This window comes from Aricia agestis, chromosome 2, assembly GCF_905147365.1.
Source record: "Aricia agestis chromosome 2, ilAriAges1.1, whole genome shotgun sequence".
NCBI classification, from domain to species: domain Eukaryota; kingdom Metazoa; phylum Arthropoda; class Insecta; order Lepidoptera; family Lycaenidae; genus Aricia; species Aricia agestis.
The window spans coordinates 3,951,773-3,976,896 of record NC_056407.1 but is presented as its reverse complement, the minus strand read 5'-3'; the positions used below and the strand labels follow the sequence as shown (position 1 = coordinate 3,976,896).

General features: G+C 35.3%; 1 protein-coding gene across 3 annotated transcripts in view; it reads left to right on the top strand.

The window, feature by feature from the left end:
* Positions 1-25,124, top strand: part of LOC121739763 (homeotic protein distal-less) — an 83,622-nt gene that overhangs the window by 11,336 nt on the left and 47,162 nt on the right. For all 3 annotated transcript variants that reach the window (XM_042132319.1, XM_042132318.1, XM_042132317.1), the window contains exons 2-3: positions 3,401-3,885; positions 16,493-16,680. In XM_042132319.1, coding sequence (XP_041988253.1) covers positions 3,558-3,885; positions 16,493-16,680 — 516 coding nt within the window. In that variant the 5' untranslated portion in view covers positions 3,401-3,557. The remainder of the gene's footprint in view (positions 1-3,400; positions 3,886-16,492; positions 16,681-25,124) is intronic.

Below are 25,124 nucleotides of genomic sequence, written 5' to 3'. Positions count from 1 at the left end.
CGGCTCTATTTTCTTACTACGATTTTTATGCTGGCAAGCGAAGTCGCTGCTTCTTGTATCTATGGTCAAAATTTTCTTCTTCTTAGCTCTTTCCCACTTTACGTACAGTCGGCTCTCCTAGTACATATTTTCCGCCAAGTATCCGTAGTCAAGTATAAATAAAAAACTTGCTTCTTACTACTTAGGTACTAGTTCAATTCATATAGCTACATCGTGCAAATAAGACGAACAAAAGGTTTTATCAGAATAATTATTATAATACCTTTCATTCATCTTATTCGATTCTTATTCTAGGATCTAGATTCTAGACCCTACCCGAACCTTTTATGTAAAAAAAAAACAGGTTTCTTGTAATTAACATAGTTAGTTAAGTACTATTAAAATAGGATAAAGGCTATTAAAAACTTTTCTTACACGTCATTTTTAATTATTAAACATAATGCCTAATTAATAGATAACAGCTGAAAGACAAACGAAAGACTAAAAACAAAAAATGTTTGTCTTCTTCAGAAAAAATGTGCACAAAACAAAGAACAATAGTTTTGACCCAGTCAATAGTCCCTTAACCTTACCCACCCCTACTCGAGGCTTCTGACATTTTCCATCCGGTCATTACGAACTAAATACAAAGAATATAAGCTTAGATATAAGCTAATTACAAAAGTACCATCACTATAGCCATTCGAATAAGTAAATATAGCTTCATCACTTAATTGGTTTGAAGAAGAACATACTAAGTAGTGTTACGTTCCTTTTAAGATTAAACATTTTCTAAAGTGAGATTTATCAAATCCTTACTTTTGGGTTTATATTTTTTCACCCACTATACAAATAAAAATATTAACACCTACCTAATAATGTCTTACAGCCGCAATACGAGAAGTATAATTACTTAACTTCAATTTAATTTCATAGTTTGATAAAAAATTTATGGAGATTATATCAAAACTTGCATTTAATTAAAGTACTTAATCATAAAATCTTTTTGAGTGTGTCCGCTGATCTCATCTTTTTTTTCTATTAGCAAAAGTAGTTAATTATCGCCATTAGGCTGAAAAAGGTTTAGTAGGTGAAAAAAGGCAAAAATTAAAAATAACGACATCTATTCCACGAGATACAATAAAATTTTACACCAATTAACAAACCCTAAACATTGTTATTATACAAGCAATCAACACAAACAAACAGACGAAAAAACAAAACGCTCTGACCTGACCTTTGAGGGAGAAGCACTTATGGGTAATGATTGATGATAGAGCGAGAGGGAACGCTTTGATTAAGTCAAAGCTAGCCGAAAGAGTTCGAAGACGGGTCACAAGTTTAAGGCCACTTTCTGAAGGTGCGCCGAAATGCTATAATATCAATTATATAATCAATAAATTCTCTTTATGGTTTAATCTATGAAGGTTAGCATATAAACTCAGTTTACGGAGTAAATGTTTAACTAATGATGGTTTATATGTATTGAAAAAGCGTTACTAATGATACTATTGAATACATAAATGATTGGGATTCAAAGTATATGATGTGGATTTTATACTTAATGGATATAGTGACCGTATATTTAAAGACTTTATATTTATAACCGTTATAACTAGTAACATAGTACTATAAGTTGTGAGTGAAAACACACATGTTAAAACTGCATTACTTAATAATATGTTTGATTTTAATGGTTTTAATATTATTTCAAGACGCTTACTGAAAATCAGCGTTGCGACTATCTGTGGTTGCGACTATACGGTCGCAACACATGCTGAGTAAGCACCTATTTGGTAAATACAGTTTTGATATAATATGTATTTTTATTTCTTTGTAATATTTGATGTATTGTTTTACCAAATAAAGTTTCATTCTTCTTCTTCTCATTCATTAAATATTGCTACCTGCAATATTTAAAAAGAAATTAATTAAAAATTACTTTGCAAATAAACATCAAATCTCATAAATCAGCGACCCATGTCACACTTTCGAGAATAAGAAAAATACTTGTAATATTAATGTTTTTGTTGGAATATGCGAGTTACCTTACACGTGGTAATTAATATTCAATTTTTTTACAACGCGCGTTCTGAGTCACACATTTTCCATCGTGTAATACATCCTCAGTTATGTACAACGGAGGTATGTAAGATATATAACTGATTTCTTAGTAAGCATAAAATATTTCAAATATTTGTATGCTAGGAATTTAGGTGCGTTGCATACCCATTATCTGTTAGTATGTCATAAGGATATTATGTGCGTAAAATTGCCCATATTATTTGTGTTATCACAGAATGTGTAAGAGGGAGGCTCTGCAATACCAAATAGTTATTTCAAGCGTGCGCATCTTATGTGTTTCTACGGCCCTCGTCTATTTTAAGACTGTCATGTCATAACTTAGTAACAACCAAAATGCGTTAAAAATTTCGTAACGTTAAGAAAATTTCGCGCCATGCGTTAATGGCCTTATTTGATAATTTCTCGCGTTGGGTTTGTGAGAGATTGTTCTGTGAACGGGCCACTCAGTTAAGGCGAGACCCAATTAGTTTTCTAACAAAAAACTAACCTTGTATGGCGCTCGATACGTATTTGAGGTTTTGTCGGGACCACCGACGTTTTCTTATACGACATACAATTTTATGTGGTTTTCATTTGACATGGAATCAACAAGATATATTATTAGCAATAGTAAACTGTACTTTAACCTGATAGATTACCAAAGGCTTATTCAGAAGTTTTATCTATCTGATTAGCATAAAGTAGCTTCAAAACTTCTAGGTACCTTTGTTTATTACACAATTGTACTTTCAGGCCTAAGCCTAGATACACCATTGACGCTTGTTCCTGCATTGATCTCTGTTCTCCAGAACCAAAGTTTAAGATAACAGAATAAAAATCTCTGAAGTCAAATGTAGTCTCTTCTGGGATTTAAGAAGCTCTTAGCTTGAGAAGCTATTTATCAGGTGCATAAGCTATTGTGGCTGATAAGATCGAATATATCTGAGAAAACTCAATAGTGCGTGACTTGAAATTATTGTTTTCGAATGTGGGTGTAGTGCAGTTCCGCTTCGTTAGGACACACCAAAATTTTCGGAACGTGAGAAATGATCGTCAAAATGTTAAAAAGTGAGGAGTGAGAGACTTCCTCAAAATAAAAGTAAACCAAAGGCTTTGGAAATGTCAGGGAATCTACCTATTTAACTCCTTCAAGCAAAGGCTTACCCTTGCTCGACCGGAGACTCTGCTGAAAGGAAAAAGATTCCGGATTATTTCTTAATACATCACTACAAAGGTATTCTCATCAAACTTCCGAGTTGTATAGACTGTCGGTGACGTCTTAGTTATTATTGCCATCAATACGCGCCTTAGCAATCAATTACCAAGCAAATGACTAACCTCCTTTTTTCCATTGCAGGCTGACCGGCGGGAGTGTCCCCAGCGAGCCACCGAAATCCCTCAAAATTACCCGAATTCAATCCCCCGGTAGCAAACCCGGCACCCTGAGTTTCTCAGATCCCTTCGGGCCTCCTCAGTCCACGGACGGAGGGGGCCCATCCACCCCGCAGCCCGCCATGACCACCCAGGAGGCGCTGGACCACCACCACCACCTCGGGGGCTCCCAGACCCCCCACGACATCTCCAACTCCAATAACTCCACCCCGACCAACGTCTCCTCCAAGTCCGCCTTCATAGAGCTCCAGCAGCATGGGTACGGGTTTAAGGGGGGCTACCAGCACCCCCACCACTTCGGCAGCCCGGGGGGTCAGCAAAACCCCCACGAGGCGTCGGGGTTCCCCAGCCCGAGGTCGCTAGGTTACCCCTTCCCTCCCATGCACCAAAACACATACGGTTATCACTTAGGTTCCTATGCACCCCAGTGCGCGAGTCCGCCTAAAGATGGTAAGTCATCAGAAAATGATTTCACTCATAATAACTTTACAATTTGGTTCGCATTTTTGTATGATAAAATAATTATGAATCATCAAATTTTATTTTTATTAATACAATCAATTTTGACGCAAACAATCTGAACTTTGAGCACGCCGGATTAAGATTTTAAAAATAAATTGCGGAGTTCGACTTCAACGAGGAAAATTAGCATTGCAACGTTTCAAAGAATTCAATTGTTATTATTGCGAGAGACAAAGGATTCACTTTTTACGGGCGTTTTATTCTACAGTAGATCGACTTCTTTGAAACTTGAGTTATAACTTTTACAAGAGAATACGAAAAACACTTTATTAGGCATTGAGTGTAAGACAAATAGTATACAATTTTACAACTTCTCGTCCAATTATGTCACCTCCAAGTATACAATTTACCATAAACGCTATAATTTTTTGTCAAACATTTATTTTTTCGAAGTTTTGAGTTAAGTGTTACGATCGCTCGAAATTACCGTGTTCGTATGGTGAGGATTACAAAATTCACTGTTGCGGCTTTACTTGGAAAAAAAAAGAATAAATGTCAAGGATAGAATAATTGATAACCACTACAAGCGACACGGCATTTTCTTACAACAGAATATAAGTTGGAAATAGAAAAATATTTTACATTTTCGTAAGATAACTCTGTTTTATGGGTTTTTTTTAACAAAATATAACTACAATGTACTCGTATATTATTCCATTTCTTCATTAGAAATACAGCTAGTAGCAGCTGGTATCTTAAATCGTTTGTGTTTCTTGATCCAAAACAAATCATGACTAGACACAGTGTACATTGTGCAACAGAACATACAAGACACCAGCTGCTGGCTTAGAATGGCAAATTAAAGCAATATTTTTTCGATTCTCTTTCTTTCTAAGCTATTATCTTTCTATCTATGCATATCTATGTTCAGTCTATTTATTTGACGAATATACTTAAGAATTAAGATCGCTATGCTAAGTCGGCATTATGAATATAGTCAAACTACTATACTATAGTACAAATATATTATTATATTGAGTCATGACTATAACCTTTAGTATGGAAGCGATTTTACACTGATGTCGATCGACACCTGCTGCATGACGTCACTTGTAATTAACACAAACTTTTTAATCAACGATAATAAATTAAATGTGTAATAAAATATCTATCATAATATTAAACAAAAAGCAGTGAGACATGATAGCAGAATATAATAATTGAAAATTATCGTCCTAATATTGTCACGCCATTTTAGAAAAAAATTCAATTTCTAATTACTCTCAGAGAATAAGAATAAAAGCTTTTAAAAAGGAAGGAACTAACGTCAAACGTCTGCTAATTTAATTTAGCTAATAACCTCGCTTGCACTCTTTTTTTTTTGTGAAAGTCTCTTTTTTATTTTTAGGGTTTCAGATAAGGACAAAGATTGTATGACTAAAACGTCTGCATACAGAGGGTGGATCATTATTACTATCTAATATTATGTATATTATGTACCTCTACATTGTACAGGTGTTTATAGTTTACATTAATTTAAATTATAGCTCAATTTACTTTGATCTATGCTATAGCGCGAATGATCTACTACTAGTAAGCGCAAACTAAGGTATTTTTCTGAATAACAATAAAATGTTTAAGCCGTTGAATATATTTCACGGTTCAAATATTGAATACAATCGCGATTTGCATGTGCAGCTTTCGCATACGAAATGCTACTGTAATACGTCAAGTTACAATGTTTCGTCCTGTAGAGGCTCTACAAGGGCTCATGAAATGAATTAATGTCTTAACTCTTACCCTTTTACTTATAAAGATAGACACAGTGTACAAAGTCTACTTATCTTTGTCTGATAAATTCGAAAAGTCATTTGACGAGCAAAGATAGAGAACCTTGAATAGTTACTATATTTATTAGTAAGGTGGTTAAAATAAACATATCAGAAAAACTGAATAAAGATAGTGTATCGGAACTGGCAAGTAATGATGAAGGCCTTTAGATGTTTAGTTTAACAGTCAACGCAATACGAAACATAGCTATAGTGTCCGGCCTGAGGCCAGATGAGCGTCTTTTTTTTGTAATCTAAAATTAAATTTAATATTATCAAAAAAACGCCAGTTAGGTAGAGAAATAAATGAATAAGACTGTAAGTTCACTTCCTACACCTACTGACTCTTTACTTATTGAAAGCATTACAATCACAATATTAATAAAATAATATTTAAATCTGCATACTCAAACTCAAAAAAACTAATCGACAAGCTTTCGTGTAGAACACCTATTTAAATAAATTATTTTTTTAATTAAAATATCGTGTGGTGTAAATAGTGAATGCAATGATGCGAAGGTGTTAATAATGAAGTGTTTTAAACCAATTTAAACAAATGCGTGACTGTGCGCTGGTTTTTATTGCAATGAATATATTATAGAGACTTCCAATGATAAATGACTAGATTTTCCTATAGCTGCAACGTACCCAATGTAGAATTACTTTTAAGTTATATATATCAAAAAAAAGATTTTGTAACCCTCGGAACATACTACAAAGTCAAAAGCCAAATCATTTTTTCTCTATTTATATATATTTTAATAGATAATTCTGGTTTATTGTCAAGAAATACTAGAAATACTTTTTTCATAAAACTGTAGCCTGTACCGTGTAAGGCAGATGCTAAGCTACCTGAACGTGATACGATATTATATCGTGCGTTATAAAAACGCTCCGGACAAGATAGTAGATACAGTATGTTGAGTTTCACAACGTTCTAAAAAGATACGATATTTATATCCTGTACTAGATACGACATATCGTGCATTATAAAAGGTAGTACCTACATGATAGTACACGGTAGTCACGTCAAAACACAGACGACAGGCGGGTTATTGTCGTGAATTAGTAACGGGCGTATAGAGTCCCACCTACACCGTGAGACTTTTACACACGGCGACATTTACAACTGCAGATATGTAATATCGGATTGCTCAATGATAATTACAACACCAGAAGAGCTGGATGCTTGGTCTATTAGATACCTACTATAGCTTAATTTGGAATAGCTTACTATGGACTATGGTCTATGAATATGACTTTGGCGAAAGGGCAGGCGTAATTTTCAAGTCAGATTTCTAAGTGACCGTATTATCACGCTGGCCCAGCCAGTCAATTCGTGCTGAAGCATTCCTAAGCAACGACGATTCGCTGTTATTGATTTTTATTTACACTAGTGTTGTACCTATAACAACTAGTAGAATATTCAAACTTCCTCCCACTTAAAAAAAATCTACTTATTTAATCGATTTTTAGATTTAAATCTAAAATCCTAAAATCTCACTCTGGCCAATGACCGGAGATGGGTCGAGGTTACAAAAACGCGCAAAGGAAATTCAGCTGTAAATTATTACCTTCCGATATACGTTTTCCACGTAACCGGTCCGAGCGCCAAGGTCGATTTTCCAATGCATGTTTTCCCCAAATGAATCGCTTTCTCGTTGCCAAGGTTGTAGACTATTATCTAATAATATTTAACATAAATAATAATTATTAATTAAAACAAAGACAAAACGAATAATTATTATCCTTTGTTAAGAGGTTCTGTTTTGCTGTAATGTAATTATTATTACTAGATTAGCATGTCCCTCGGGCTCCCTGAGATCCCTGAGATCATATCAAATGGTTTTCGTGGTTGGATACCGCTGTCGATCCTGGCGACACAGGAGATACAGCAGTTTCAAAACCTTACTAGTACAGCTACCATATTATAGTTAACATACATATTACTAAAGACTTTAAACAGTAAACACTTAATATGTAACTAGTACATTCTTTAGTTTTTATTCGCTAGAAAAGTTTTGATGTATGCATCTATACTAATATTATAAATGCGAAAGGGTGTCTGTCTGTCTGCCACCTCTTAACGCCAAAACCGCTGAACCGATTTTGCTGAAATTTGGTATGAAAATACTTTGAGTCTCGGAAAAGGACATGGTATACTTTACATCCCGGTAAATTGTATGGTTTTCCTGCTACAAACGAATTTTGGCGCAAAGGAGTTGCGGACGTTATGATTCGATTAAAACTAGCACAGACATTTAAAAAAAAAGGTATTTTAAAATGTCACTTCTACAATCTATAGTTTACATTCTCTACATTTTTCATGTATCCAAGTTCTCTAGGAACGATATAGCTCGTGAACCAGCCACCATGGCGCTCCACATGGGCACACACCGTAAAATTCATAAACATAAATCAAAACCATATTTTATGTCATGTTCACATTAAAATGATTAATTGGCCTTGCACAGAGTGGGTCGGTGGTTGCCCTGAGGGCTCGTAACCTTCAGATGCCTTCATCATCATCAGGCTATTGTCATCCACTGCTAAACGTGGACCTCTGACACTTGACAGGGCATCCCGTCTTGGGCAGCTCTCATCCATCCACTGCCTGTCTTTTTGAAATCGTTATACTCTCGAGCTGCAGATTCAAATGCTCTAGGGTCCTAATATTTGCGTTAAGACTAAGGTGCTATCAGGGTAATATCAACTATAAAAATATGAGAAAGGGCTTTAAGCATGTTGGTCACAACTTAGGGACTCTCTTCTCAATGTGAAAAGGCTATGTACTGAAGACTCTTCCCAACGCAAATCGTACATAATATAACAGAGCATAATAGCAAAATGATACCACTTATCACTAGATAATTAATGAAATTTGGAAACATTTTTATGGAATCTCAAAAAAAAGAAAAAACGACTGTCAAGTGTAGACACCCAAGTTCCAACCTTCTAACTTCTGGCTTTCCTTCCGCAATGCATTTCAGACTACCCCTAGTAAGATACTAAGCCAAGTCAACGAGAAAATAAGAATTGTTACCGGCTGACGTAATTTGTGAACGCCCCTTACATTTGCTATACTCCCGTATACAGTTACATAAAAACGTTAACCGTACTAATACAATTACACAAACGCCACAAAAATATTTTAATAGTACCCGTATTACATGTTATTTATTCAACAAACAAACAGACACCACCAATTATATAATAATCAAGAATTAAGATTTATGATAGTGTTGTCTAAACGATATTGAACTCTACTCCTATTGTAATAAGACATATTGGATTAGATGAAGGCATTTAGATGCGTCTATTACGTTGAATCGCTTAAACACCTGAGAAATTGATACAAATATCATAATCTTATATATAAAATTCTCGTGTCACAATGTTAAAGGCCGCGTACTCCTCCGAAACGACTTTACTGATTTTTACCAAATTTTATATGCATATTCAGCGGGTCTGAGAATCGGCTACTGGGTACTTTTTATATTGATAAGTGCATTTGTTGAATAAATAATAGTAAATTATTACAACTCGAGACTGACGGCGACCATTGTTTGTGCGACGGGATAGCGATGGACGTTGCCATGGTGATATACTTATTTAGTCACTTCAATAAAATAATACGGGCTAAATACTTTATATGGCAAAGAAACGTTTGCCGGGACCGCTAGTACTAGGCATAAATTATTTATCCTATCATTCTTGTAATAGGAATTAGGATAAATAAATTTAAGTCAATGGCGTTTTTTTTGAGTTTCTTCTGCCAGAAGCCAAATTTGACTCATCAGAAAGTCGTCAGGTACTTATCTGTAAAAAAAAAAAACTCGATAGCGTGGTCTCTATGATATTATTACAGTCTTTACTGACAAGAACTAATATAATTCCTGAAAAATTTTTTGGTTGGTACACTTATTCTGCTTCTTCCAGCACTTTTTCTTTGAATATGGAAATAGTAAGATGATATGTATTTGGAAATCCAAACGAATAACGAGTTTTATTGTTTTTGCTGTAGTAAAAGTTTTATATTCAAAAAATCAGATAATGTCGGATTATAAAAAACAGATGACGGATTTCCAAAAACACTCCCACTTCTCTTGTCCCGGTCCCCATCTGTTTTCCCGCAGGCGTCATTACTTAATAACACCTTAGACTATTTTAATTGTTACTTTACAGTATATTATATTACTATGGAGTAAATATCTCGGAAAACTTTTGCCCGCAGCGTCACACCGGTACTATTCCCTACACAAGCGGTTTGGAACGTTTTTTTTTAATGAAATAAGTGGGCAAACGAGCAAACGGGTCACCTGATGGAAAGCAACTTCCGCCGCCCATGGACGCAGCATCAGAAGAGCTGCAGGTGCGTTGCCGGCCTTTTAAGAGGGAATAGGGTAATAGGGGAGGGTAGGGATGGGAAGGGAAGGGAAAAGGGGAGGGTAGGGAAGGGATTAGGGTAGGGGATTGGCCTCCGGTAAACTCACTCACTCGGCGAAACACAGCGCAAGCGCTGTTTCACGCCCGTTTTCTGTGAGGACGTGGCATTTCTCCGGTCGAGCCGGCCCGTTCGTGCCGAAGCATGGCTCTCCCACGTCCCACGTTTTGACAGATAAACAATTTTTTTTGATTATAAGCGTAAAGTAAAATAATTATTTGGTCTGTAAGATACAGAGGATGAATAACCTACATAAAGTTTAATCGAATCGTTTGTTAACAAAGAATTTAATTTATGTTAACAATAAATATGTAATATTTTTTGTTTTTAACAGAACAAAAACGCAGAGAATATTAATGTTAAATATGATAGGTATTTGAAATAAAGGAACATTTAGGAGCAATAAAAATAACAAACGGACGTATAATTTGACCAAGAAATTTAAAATAAAAGTAATAAAATACAAACTTTGTATTCTTATCTAGATATATTTGTTCGATCTAGATAAAAAGGTGTTGTTATCCGTCAGTTGTATGGCTACTAACTACTAAGTTATTATTGCCTACATGCACATAGCTTCTTACGACGGAAAAGCTAAAAAAATACATAAAAGGCTAACATTTTATTAACATATTGAGCGATGAACGATAGCTACTTATAATTTATCATCGCTTCGACTATAATGAGTACAATTTGAATTGATAATCTGTTTACTAGTGTGTGCAGCTTTCATGTTTAACTTTATTTAAATGTTTACCTAACAATTCTATTACAAAGGGTTAAATAATTGATATGGCTTCTTTATTCAAAGTGCATCGTTTGTAGTTACTATTTTCTGGTCAATAAAATATTGTTTTCTCCAATACTCATGTGTCAGTCATAATAGCGCTTATAGAGCCATCTTATAACACCGGCAGTTACATGTATTATTACTTGTTACACACTGTATATTTTTTAAATTATTTGTATTGGTAAATAAATAAATTACTTAAAAAAACTAATCTTCTACGAGTCGGAAATTTTGCAGATATAAATTTTTTGTCTATTACATTTCTATTGCCGTACTGAGCTGGAAAAAAAACTTGAACCGCTTTTGTTCTCGCTTGTACCGGATCCCCAACGAGCAGAGATGACCGCGGGCGCCGGCCCTCCTCCTTATCAGTTATCTAACTCTGACGGACACTCGCAATATTAGGTGAAGGTGAAGCCAGATAAACTATCAACGACTTTTTCACCGAAAAACACCCGAGCAAAGGAAGGTGTTTGAAAAGCAACTATAGATACTTTGGACACAATATTATGATGGCCTTAAGAGGAAACGCTAACACTGTTTTTCCATACAAACGTATTCCCCATTTTACTCCCTGGACAAGGCGTCTAAACAATTTGTTTTTTTATACAATATTGGGATCTGTTAAAGCTATGCCTCTACGTTCGACTTTTTGTAAATTTACTTATAATTAAAAAAAATATGATCCTTCAAAAATCGCAAAAAATTAATACCCCGTACCCCGCCAATCCACCGACCATGAAACTGAAAGATCTTTAAGATAAAATAAAAACGTAGAGGTATCGACTCACTCTTCCTGAAAATATTAAAAAAATAGAATTTGAAGATGGAATCAGAGGACTACGTTACCTCGATTTACTCTATCTGTCTCTATCACAATACACGTGCCGGCACAGGGTGAAGCGTGATGGCAATAGTTTCTTCGTTAAATTTCTACTGCACCCGCGTTCCCTCTTAAGTTACGTTTAGGTAGAAAAATAAGCAACACGAGAGGGTACGCTCTAATCTCTATTGTAGAATTTGCGTCTAGCACATTTTTGATGATTTTTATACTTAAAAACGAAAAATTTCATGGTATTACTTTTAGGATTAAATGCATAGTTCGCTTATTAGATAACTCATTATAACCATACATAGTGATACACATGACACAATAAAGTCTCATATCGCGTCTAGCTTTTGACTATACCATGCACCAAAAACTTACAAAGGGCCTATTTGTTGACACCGTAAACATATTTAGCGTGAAACTAAGCCTAAATATTGGTTCAAAGCTAAATTCCTTGACAGAAACATTGTTTTTAAGCTAAAAGATACAAGAACTATCTTTCAGGTCTTGGTTATGTTAAGCATGCAGCCAACGTTTCAGCTATGCGGCGAAAGTGAAACGGAGAGAGTTATTAAAAATTATAATTAGATTCTCATCAGATTTCTGTTAGTCGTGTTAAACCACGCTCTACACGACCTTTTTGTGGCCATATTACTTATGGAACATCAGCAGACCTGCGACTTTTGTTTCTTATTTTTACCAATATCTCAAGTCGCATACAAACTAAAATAATCCACTCAAAGTAAACTCTATACGGAGAGAGACGAGGAGCCGACAGATAGAAAGAGATATAATATGTACTTTTTCATATTAAAATAATTTAATATCATTTGATAGCAAGCGTGGCTAAGTATTGGCTATTCTTGTTTGCCGTACTAGCTACCGTTTGAAAAAAATATGTTACAAATACCACGAAAAGAAATCTTTTAGAACTGTAGCATGTTAACATCTACTCTATCTTACGTACCTTTACAATACTGAAATGTCACGGTCAAGGTCCTGACACAGTGCTTTAGACGCACATACTCTTAAAACTCTCTATTTTAAAGTCTTTTTATTTATCGATGCAACTCAATTACAGTATTCCATAAACAGCCAAATGCGACCAAAAGTCGCAGCGAAGTCGCTCGTCTGCTGTGCTCACATTCATAATGCTTTTGGGCGATGCTTAATTTTTGTTAAAAAGGTGTATTGTTTTTTAGTGCGCGTCGGATTTCGGTAGGCGGCGCGGTGGGCGGGGTGCAAGACGGTATTGTAGCTTTTTGATTTCAACATCGTTTTACCGACTGCAAAGAGGGGAGTGTAGTATTTTTTATTCATGCAAATATTGCTAAGCTATGTCCTTTCTAAAAGTACTATTTCTGAAGTTATTTGGCAGGAGTTATCTATTCAACATTGTTACAAAACACCTCAAAAACAAAGCACAGTCAGATACAAAGTTATAAGATTCTGAAGTATAGCAGCCTACCGGAAGAAATTATCTAAGTTAATCGACGCTTGTAATAAGTATGCTTATTACAAGCGTCAAAAAACTTCTCAATTTTTTTGTTGATTTATGGGTTAAGTTTTTATGGAAAAATGTAATGTTGTACAAATCATATTGCGTACATTGTAGCCAATTATTATTATTAATCTGATTAAAATATTGCAGCATTTAAAAATTAACATACAATTATGTACATATATATGTATAATATAAAATTTAAACAGATTTTATCTGGCTTTAAACTTCATAAACGCAATTTGCATAATTTTAATTAGACGTTTTAAATACGATAAAAATTGTAGAGCATCACTAACGTCGATGAAACTTGGCACATCCCTAGTGGGTGTGTCCGAACCCCGGGCCGTATTGTTTTGTCCGTCTGTCTGTCGGCTTTTGTATATACATTTGCAGGGAAAGATTCGAGAAAGGATTTTAATTTTTATTTAGTGAAATAAAATATTTCACTGCACAAAAGACTCTTAAAAGTTTGAATTTCGTGTAGCTCACATTTCACACAACACATCTTGTATCGACTTTTAAGGTATAGAAATATGAAATGCATGCAAAATTAAGTCGAAGGCATTTATCATACCGGTAAATATTGCAGTATCCACCTTTTAAATAATTAACGACGATAAAAAGCATATTACAACGCAGGCAATATGTCATATTCAAATATCGTACGCGCCGGGCATTTTTAACGCAAAATAATATTAAAATGTGCTTGAAAATTTTATATTAAAATTGGAATCTTACTATAGGTCTACCAGAATCTGATGGCAAAAAGTGAGAAATTAAATTGACTCTAGCAATACCGGGGTAGGTAACTGGAATAAAACATTTTGATCCTTTTTTTCCTTGTAGCGGCTTATTCTGCGTGTGAAACATGTTTTACTATAGATAGGTACAATTTATCCAATGATCAAGGATATTTTTTGAAAATCTGCCGTCTAAAATTTGCCATCAGATTCTACAAGGATGGTTTGGTGTGTGACCAAAATTAATGACGCCATTTTGTGTACTGTCACAATAAAGAAGTTTTCACCTACAGCTGTCATCCAATTATCATTTCCATGTGGCCGCTAAACTATAGCTGCTGTCTTTTTTAATGAAATCCAAGTTCTACATCCTAAAGGGCTCCCGAGACGGTCAAACGGTTTGAATCAAACCTTACGTCTTTGATGCAACCGTTTGATGTCGGTTCGAACGGTTTGTCAAAGGAAACTGCGCAGTTTAATTCAATACGCGTTGTCGAGTGCACGTCTTGTAATGTGGATAAGATGCTCTAGAACAGTGGTCCTCAACCTTTTTTTCATGCGGGCCACAAACATATTTTGGTCTTGCTATCGCGGGCCGCAATAAAAATTTTTTACGCTTAAAACATAATGTGTTTCAAAATTAACGATTTAAAAATAGAAAAAAAAATCACCACTTTCACGTCGACTTTACATTATTTTGCCGGTGGACGTGAATTTCAAAATGGTTTAACATTACGCGGGCCACAAAATATAAAGTCCGACGGGCCGCTGGTTGGGGATAGCTGCTCTTGAAGGATCGCTAGGAGTTTGATCAAATGCGTCGGAACACGATCAAACGGTGTGTCAAACACAACAAAAATATGAAATTGCATCAAACAAGCTTCAAACACGTAAATGTTTCACAAACCGTTCAAATAAGCTTTGTAAACGATCAAAATGGTTTGGGTCAAACCAAAATTTACGTGTTTGAATCAAACCGTTTTATCGTCTCGGGGGCCCTTTACAGATCTATAACTAAATTGACATGTACACTGTACAGAGAATAACCAATCCAAGTGTTGCTGTGTTAAAAATAAATCTCAGATTTTTACCACGGGACCCTATTCTTGTGATTCGAAAGTCGTTTCTATCGCATCTATCGCACTATTTGCCGCACTTACTGCCGCACTCAGAGTGAAACATTAATTACTTAATTGTAATTAATTCAAAATTTTGACATAAGCCCCATACATTATCTGTTAAACTCTTCATTAAATTGAAGGTTAATCGTAATTAAATGTCTCTGAGAACGGCGGTCAAAGACGAATATTAATAACTTAACTCCTTTTATATAAAAATTTTGTTATAAGCCCCATACATAACCTGTCAAACATTTCATTCGGTTAAATCAGCAGTAAAGTTCTCAGAGTGCATCCGTATGTTGGCAAGTAAGGCACCCAGCGTTCCAAACGACATTCGATTCACAAGAATAAGGCCCCTGGCTCGACATATTGGCGCTGGTCTGATCAGATACAGTAATTACAAGTTACCACTGACTATTATCAAGTAGCGAGAACCTTTCATATTTCACAAAACGGATGGCGAGCCGTCTACGCAGATATTGTTAATTTATAGCTGCTTTACATACGGTGATTTAGCGCGCCGCAATATGTTATTAAATTTCGGATACTTGAGCCTTAATAGATTATTCATTTTATAATATAAAGCAATATAGCTTTAGTGAACGTATGGTAATTTTTTGTTTTAAAACATCAGCTTTTGTTGGCATGTGTTAATATCGTTTTGTATTGACAAAGTTTTCGAATGTTCTAATTAGATTGCAACAACTGATATTATGTCACATCAATATAAACGTATTTTTGGTGTGTTTAGGCTAATTTTATGGTCCGATATTTATCTTATTTTCTCAATAAGTAGGCAATAATTTTAACTTGAAGTCACTTTGCGTTCAGAAACAACAGATAAAATGAAGTTATTTGACAATGAAAGGAAATCTGGGGGCACGGTAGTGCCCCCGCCAAGATGAGTATCTTTATCGTGAACAAAGTGGGTACAATTAGTATTAACAACAATAATAGTATTTTAAAAAGATATAACCGACTTCAAAAGTGTACGTAAATAAGAATTTAAATTCCCTATTTAAAAAACTACCTATCCTATTTTGAAGAAACTTGCTGTATTCCCTAAGTTGAACAATACCTTGTACAAAAAAAAAGAATCACTGAAATCGGACTTGTAGTTCCGGAGATATACACATACGAAAACAAACATAAAAACACACATATGTACATACATACATACACAGTACACACATCCATACATATATACACTTTTAAAATTTGGCACATTTGTTCAGAAGCCGATATAGACTAACATATATGGAAATGTACGTACATACGGGTAGAATTGATAACTTTCTTTTAAAAAAAAGTCGGTCTCACAGAAAACCTCTTTTCCAGAAAAATGTGGTCTCTCCGACGACCCCGGCCTCCGGGTGAACGGGAAGGGCAAGAAGATGAGGAAGCCCCGCACCATCTACTCCAGCCTCCAGCTGCAGCAGCTCAACAGGCGGTTCCAGAGGACGCAGTACCTGGCGCTCCCGGAGCGAGCGGAGCTGGCCGCTAGCTTGGGCCTCACGCAGACGCAGGTAAGTTGGGTCGATTCTGGTGGTGGAGTGGTGAAAAAAAACACCAGTGGACTGTACATTCTCTAAATCCGTACATTTTTTCACACTTTATTTTTTATATAATACGCCAGTGTCATAGGACTGTACCCTAGGTACAGACTAGCGTTACCCAGAGTGGGCGATAACGCCCCATTGTGGGCGCTGAAGGCCTAAAGGGGGGCGGTATGGGATCCAGACAAAGAATTGGGGGAGTTGTGAAGAGGCTTTAATTTAAAAGTAGGTGAAACAAAGGGGACGCAAAAATTTTTTTTTTCTCAAAGTAGGTGGTAGACAAAATAAGTTTGGGAGCCCCTGGTACTCCTGGGAACCATAAATATGTTGTACTTAGTAGAACGAGAAGGTTTTAAATGTTCGACGAATAAAACTGAATAAATACAAGAGTTTACGCTATTAAAGTTAGTAAACATTATATCAAAGCCCTAAACAACCCTTGGCCCTGGCCCTGAATTGGGCCTGACACATCTATAAAAAAGTGCTACATATTCAAACGGTTTTCATTCGAATTTCTTCTTCTTCAATCTTTTAAAAATATATTATAAGACAGTAAAAGATAATAACAAGGTGTTCACGGTTCATCTTTTGAAATTTTGTCATTCAAATATTTCTATAGACAAAAAGATTTCAACGCGAGCGAAGTAGGGTGTAAAAATCAGCGCAACGAAAAACTTTAATGAAAGTACCTACGTATACCTAATTTCGTAAAACCTTACGTTAAACCTATTCAGTTGAGACCAAAATAGATCTCATTTTCTAATTTTCCGAAGATTTTAAAAGTGTATTTTTAATTTTTTCTTACAAAAATACAAATCGTGTCGCCTTCCTAATTAGTATTCAATACAAATACATTTTTTTGTTTCATTTAATTCTAAAGTCTTCGGAAAGTAATTTTGTCAACCAATAATTAAACAAGTGTGCGTTCTCTTGGATTTTTCTAGTTTTCATTGAATCAAGTAAAAATGAACCTTACGACTGAAGGAATAGTGCCATTCTCATTAGACCGTCACGTTGAAACGTAAGGTATAATTAAAGTGAAGAATTTTTTACCTATCTAATCTAAGGAGTGTCGTTTAGTAGAAATTTAGTTTTTTATCATTTTAAATAGGTATTTTTCTTCAACAATATTGTAGTAAAACGATAGTGTATGTAATTAGTACTTATTTCGTGGACACATACTTAAATTAGCCCCTAAAACTTTGTTGCTTAATTAAGAATTATTTATTTAATTAGCGATTATTAAATTGTTTTTAAGTAATTTTGTTTATGTTTACTTTAATTGTTTCATGTCGTTAAAATTAACGGTAGTAACAACTTAATTTACCATATTATAATAAAATATATTAAAAGTGTTAAATTTTGTATACGCTCAGAATCTAATTACTCTATGTCAGTCAATTATTTTAATTTTTACCCGACTAGACTGTGAGTACCGTACCCAAAGGGTAAAAACGGGACCCTACTAAGACTTCGTTGTCTGTCCGTCTGTCTGTCTTCAGGCTTATCTCAAGAACCGCTATAGCTAGACTTCTGAAATTTTCACAAATTGTGTATATCTGTTGCCACTATAACAACAAATACTTAAAATAGAATGAATATTTAAGGGGGCTCCCATACAACAAACAAAGACTATGACAACAAAATATGTGATTATTTAGGCCTTTTTCGCTCTATATCAATAATGACAAAAGGTGGGCTTAAATTTTTTATACATTATTTTGTTATAGTTATTATGTGTACTTAATAATAATATTAAAATAAAATAAAAATTTAAGAGGGGCCCCCATATGAAAACACAATTTTTAGCCTATTTTTGCTCTGTATCGGTACCGAACCCTTCGTGCGCGAGTCCGACTTGCACTTGGCTGACTTTTTGAGAAACATTTCTAAATTCAAAATTTGTTTGGGCATCATCTTTGCGCTATACCAAAAAAAGTTTATCAGTCCTATTCTACTCTATGTTATCAACATCCAATATTTTCTTTCCCTAGATGCATCCTTTCCCATGAAAAAAAAAACAATTCCACATTCGAAAATTAAAATCGCCGCGCAGAACAGGTTGTGAACGATTGGAGTCGTGACCGATTGATTCGTCATGTGTCACCGTGTAGAATGAGTAATCGTTATCACATACGTTCCGACTCACAATAGAGATGGGCATAATCGATTTTTTCTAATATTTTTTATCGATATGTCACAACATAATAATTAACGGATTGATATGGAACTAAATTAAAATTAGATAGAGATATAGAAAAATTTGTTTTAACTTTTTATTTATGTATTAATGCTGATATAGCTAATAGATTATAGAAATTTCAACAAAAAAAAATGATAATTATTAATATTAAGCCGTTTTTTGAGGCAATTATTTAACAGTTACAACCTGCATGTTGAAATATTCTTGCTATAAAATATAAAGTAAAACAAACGTGGGAGAGCCATGCTTCGGCACGAATGGGCCGGCTCGACCGGAGAAATACCACGTTCTCACAGAAAGCCGGCGTGAAACAGCGCTTGCGCTGTATTTCGCCGAGTGAGTGAGTTTACCGGAGGCCCAATCCCCTACCCTATTCCTTTCCCTACCCTCCCCTATTCCCTTCCCTTCCCTACCCTCCCTATTACCCTATTCCCTCTTAAAAGGCCTTAAGTTTTATAAATTTTATTAAAATTAATTCTAGACATTTATCGTGCAAGACCCAAAAATGTTTCCAGGACAAAAGTAACTGTCCTGTGCCATTTTTAGGACTCAAAGTACCTCCAATCTCCATATTAAATTTCTTAAGCATCGGCTTGTAGTTTAAGCACCAAGAGAACAAGTTGACTCAATTTTGCATGTACAATACAATATGTTAGTATAGAAGCACCTCCAAAGATCAGTGTGAGAAAGAGTTAAAAGGGAACTCTAACACTTCTAATTTCGTTTCCTTCGTTATAAAAACTGTATCGAGTTAATTTTATTATAATTTAATATTTCTCAGATATCGTCTGTGGCTTTGAAGAGCCCGCTGAGATATCTAGTGAGGGGCATGCTCGATTAATAACGTCGATATCGATACAACATGCGCGGAGTAGTTATCGCCCTATCGATATTTCTGTTTTTATCGGTTTCATGTATAATGCGACTTGGCGTGTTCCCGCATCTAATAAATATAATCTCGCGATAAAATATTGTATTTTTAGCAATTAATTAATTCGTTAGAGACGTCCGTTTTTATATAAAATATTCACACGTTTACAATAGTTAATTGCTTTATAGCTGATAATGTTATCGTGATGATATGCATGCAAGTTTACCTGTATATGCAAAACGGCTTTTTAACAATATTTTTTTGATGTGACCTACAATAATTTACCTTTATCATAATCCCACTAAAAACTATGACACAGCTGAGCATATTGTTCCAATTGAATTTTTTTATTTTTATCGACAATTTCTAGGTCCCACCCTACTTTGTAACTCTATTTCCTATAACTTGATTCGATTCCTTATTATAAGCTAAAAAAGCAGAATTCATTTAGCCGTCTCTTTCTTCCATACAGATAATCAAATCGTTATAGAAGCATTCTTGATGGAAACGTTGTGCAACATCGAACTCTATCACCTTGCAATAAGGCGTCGAAATCACCTGTCGGTTTTTGTCACAGATAATAAATCATTGCATTTGTCTAGGTGATGTTTATTGTCTATTGTTACAGTTATATGTGTTTCCCAATAGTTTTTTGGTGTTGCCATTTAGAAAAACTTTGAGGCTATGCGGATTATTTATAGTTATAATAGGTAATTATAAATTGTATAAAGTATTTCTCATTAGCAGCCTTAAAAACTGTCGACTAAGTTTCATATAAATCAACTTAATAATATTGTAACCTTAGTTTTTATTATATCTGCTAGGAGGTAATATCATAAGAATATGTTTTATTTTCCCTTTATAAATTTGAGTTACTCGTATTTGAGGTACATAGCTTTAAAATTTTAATGTAACGACGTAAACTAACATTGTAACTGTCTTTTAAGAGCCGTCGTCCTTACCAATAAGACCCTAAGGCCCTTTTTCACCACTTCCTGATAAAGTGCCGAATAGGCTAACCATAACCTTTTTGACAAATTCCCCATATTCTATCTGTTAAGTGGTGGAAAGCCTATCCAGCTTTTATCAAGAAGTGGTGAAACAGGCCTGATCTCGTACTCTACATCTCTATATATTCTCTGAACGGCTTAGCCCAGATTTCAGCCGAAAGTTCCCAGTACCATCAATCATATTTTTCACGCGTACTTTCGACAACAAAAGCCTGTGTCAGTGAACTTTAAAGGCGACCGCACACTCGAGTCAAGTGTCAAAAAAAGTCAGTCATTTGTCGGAAGGTGTCTGAGCCAAATGATGATAGATGGTTGGCTACCGTAATTTGAATTATAGCCTGTGACGAAACGGAGCGGACCACTGTTTTGTGGAATGGAATACGATTTAAATTGACTCTCATACGTTTAATACGAGATCGAAGGAAGCTAAAAAAGATATTCGGTAAACCTTAGCCATGTCTCTCAAAGTTAGACACTCTGGTTTAATACTAGCTTGAAGGAAACTAAAAAAGCTGTTCGGAAAGCCTCGGCAAGTTCCTCAAAGTTAGACGCTCTGTCTCAAAGAACCTCTGAAAAAGTTAGTGCTTGATTCTGTAAACATTGAAAGAAAAGGCATGACATTTGAACAGAAGATGAACTTTTACTTAGGCAAAAATTATAAGCATGCAGTCGGTTAAAAAAGTTTAGTACAGTAAAGTCTTTATAAAGTACAAAAACAATTGAAAATGTTGTAATGTGCGTGTAAAATTGATAAGCAGAGCCTATTGGTCAATGCCCGAGTACTGAAAATTCAGGACGGCAAAATCCAAGTTTTTGCCCTTAGAATTTTAAATACTTAATATATTGGCTCTGTTGTGGTAAAATAGCCTAAGATAATTCTCAAAAACTTTTTGCAGGTATTCGATTTATAAGAAATGTGTTGGTTCATTAGTTAGAAAGTAATAAAATTAGCTACGTCCTAGCTAGCTAGCCGTAGCGAAATCAAGTTGCCTAGATTATAGATATTTATTTCGGCACGTTGAGTTACAGTTCACAAGCAAAGTTTGCATGCCGACAAAACGTTAAAAGGCCGCTTTCCCCTAAAACTTGGCTATTTACCTAGAACTTTATCACAAAATACATAAAATATGTCGTAACCAATAAAAATGTCCCCAAATAACGCAAGTCACGACTTCAAATGTTAGAACAGATGACTTTCAAAAATCGAATGCTCCATGATTGGCTGTCAAAGAGTAACGTCCGACCAATGGCCGCTCGTCAAATGTCATGACGGTGCACAGATTAGAAATAAAAAAACAACAGCTTCTGTTAAAGTGGCAAAGACTGATTGAGGCTTTCGGCCTGACGGTCGGGACATAAAAGAAACCGACTCACAATAGGATGCAATGACTTTATATTCTGTTTTCGACACTCAATTTTTTTCCCACCAATTAATTATGACACATTTGGTTCATTAACAATTTTTATATTAAAACAAAATTGGTGTTCAATAAAAGTTACTGCCTTGGAAGTTGAGAACAAGCATTCATATTGTACTGGTTATGTTCCAAAATCTAAACTATTTACAGTATATTTTTAACGAAACCAAGCTATCTTCTCTATGTAATAAAACTGCTCCAGTAGCACGCAAGTCGAGATAGATAGCACGGAAGAACAGTGTTCTATTTCACTTAAGCTGAAAGAATGTTATCGGAGATCTTTTTATTTAAAAAGTGGTGAAATAAAACGGGGGAATTGGAAAATTGTTTCCAATTGTAAACAATTAAGTGTAATTGATCCATTTATTACAATTGTTCGAATAGTGAGACTGTGACAACTCACAGAGGATTCGATAGGTTCAGTCATCAGTGTTTTTTTTATGAAATAAGGGGGCAAACGAGCAAACGGGTCACTTTATGTAAAGCAACTTCCGTCGCCTGCAGCATCACTCACTCGCAGCATCAGAAGAGCTGCAGGTGCGTTGCCGGCCTTTTAAGAGGGAATAGGGTAATAGTGGAGGATAGGGATGGAAAGGGAAGGGAATAGTGAGTTTACCGGAGGCCCAATCCCCTACCCTCCCCGGGTAGGGGATTGGGCCTCCGGTAAACTCACTCACTCGGCGAAACACAGCGCAAGCGCTATTTCACGCTGGTTTTCTGTGAGAACGTGGTATTTCGAGCCGGCCCATTCGTGCCGAAGCATGGCTCTCTCACGTTTGTTTATTTTGCTGACTCCAGAAACAGGCTTTAGTCAAGATGCATTCGATAATTTCTGTATAATTTAAAATAACGCATCACTATGACATAATATGGTGGATTTTCTTTCGGTGTATGTTTGTTTTTCTCATTCTATTGTATATTGTAACAAACTTAACTGTCTATTAATTCTCTTATGCGCACCGATATAATATTTTATCAAGACGGCTGTTCGGTGTTAATTGTAACAGACCGTTAAAAATTAAAATCAAAAAGTTCTACAAAATGTTCATGAACTATTTATTAAAGCACTTTTGAATCTTTGAAATCACAGCAACTGAAAGTTACAGAAAACTTGAACAATTATCTTACATCCAATTACTAAAGTTTAAACCATACAGTAATTAAAACTGTCACAACTACTAACTTTTAATTACTTGAACCCTCGTATTCAAATTTAATTTTAACTTTCTTTCAGGTAAATAGTAGATATTTATAGGTCGTACTGCGTACATAACGTTATGTAGAAATTACAATATACCTTTTTCTTAGTTTTAAAATACAGAAAACTACGCTCGCATATGTTTCAAGTTTAAACTTCAACCCTTGAATTTTATACAAACTTTCAAATCTTACAAAAAAGTTGGCTTAGAAATGTCTATACCAACTTTCTACGTTACTTCGTTAAATTAATAATTTATACGTGGGAGAGACATGCTTCGGCACGAATGGGCCGGCTCGACCGGATAAATACCACGTTCTCACAGAAAACCGGCGTGAAACAGCGCTTGCGCTGTGTTTCGCCGAGTGAGTGAGTTTACCGGAGGCCCAATCCCCTACCCTATTCCCTTTCCTACCCTCCCCTATTCCCTTCCCTTCCATACCCTCCCCTATTACCCTATTCCCTCTTAAAAGGCCGGCAACGCACATGCAGCTCTTCTGATGCTGCGAGTGTCCATGGGCGACGGAAGTTGCTTTCCATCAGGTGACCCGTTTGCTCGTTTGCCCCCTTATTTCATAAAAAAAAAAATGGAATCTTTTAACCCCATAGGGTTTGAACACTGAACCCAATGAGCGAATACAATTACCATTGAATAAATGCAAAACTCTATAATCCCCTTGCTCTCAAAACAAACACATAGCACTGAAAAATATAATCATTTTCTAATAGACCATGCGGTAGCCTTTATGATTATTTCAAACACGGATCAATCACGATTATTGGAACGAAGTTCCTTATCGCGCGTACGGCGTAAAGGGGGCTAGACATAATATTTAGCCTGGACACTTTTTTATTACTTAGTTCCTGCATGGTAAGGGCAGAGGGCATTGATAGTATTCCTGTGCGTCAACTAGATGGCGTTTGTTTCGTTCGTTTTGAGTATAAACAGCGCAGCGTTGCTAGTATTCCGTCAATAGATGGCGTTTTTTTATATTTTTTGAGTGTAAATTGTATAATATATGTATATACTTACAGGTTTTTTGAACATAAGAAATAACTTCATTCCATTCGGGTGTCCCTTGACACCTCTAAAGTTTTTTAATAGTTATCACTTATCAGTTATCACTTCTTATCCTACTAACTTATTACGGAAAGGATAAAATCTTAATTTTAAATGGCGATTTTTCCCACTCAAGATGCTAAGTGTCAGATCATAGATATTCTGAATCTTGGCAACAAATATCTATATTATGTACTTTATTTTGAACGTTCTAGAGTTCATTTTAGATTGGCTAGGTTTGATCTAATTATCTGGAATTTAAATCATAACAGTACATGTGTAGGTTGATAAATATTATGCAATGTCTAGAGCTGCAAAACTCTATAAATATTTAATACTAGATGGCCAAAATTCGTTTATCGTGCGGGAACTGTACATTTTTCAGGGATAAAAACTATCCTATGTCCTTTCCCGGGACTCAAAGTATCTCCATGCCAAATTTCGGCATAATCGGTTCAGCGGTGTGAGCGTGAAGAGGTAACAGACAGACAGACAGACAGACATACGGACGGACTGACGAACGGACAGACAGACACACATTCGCATTTATAATATTAGTATGGATTAATCTCCATCAAAGTCATTTCAGATACTTACATGTTGTTACTAAAATATTGTTAAGTATCCAGAGGTATATGCAGTTATATGCCTGTA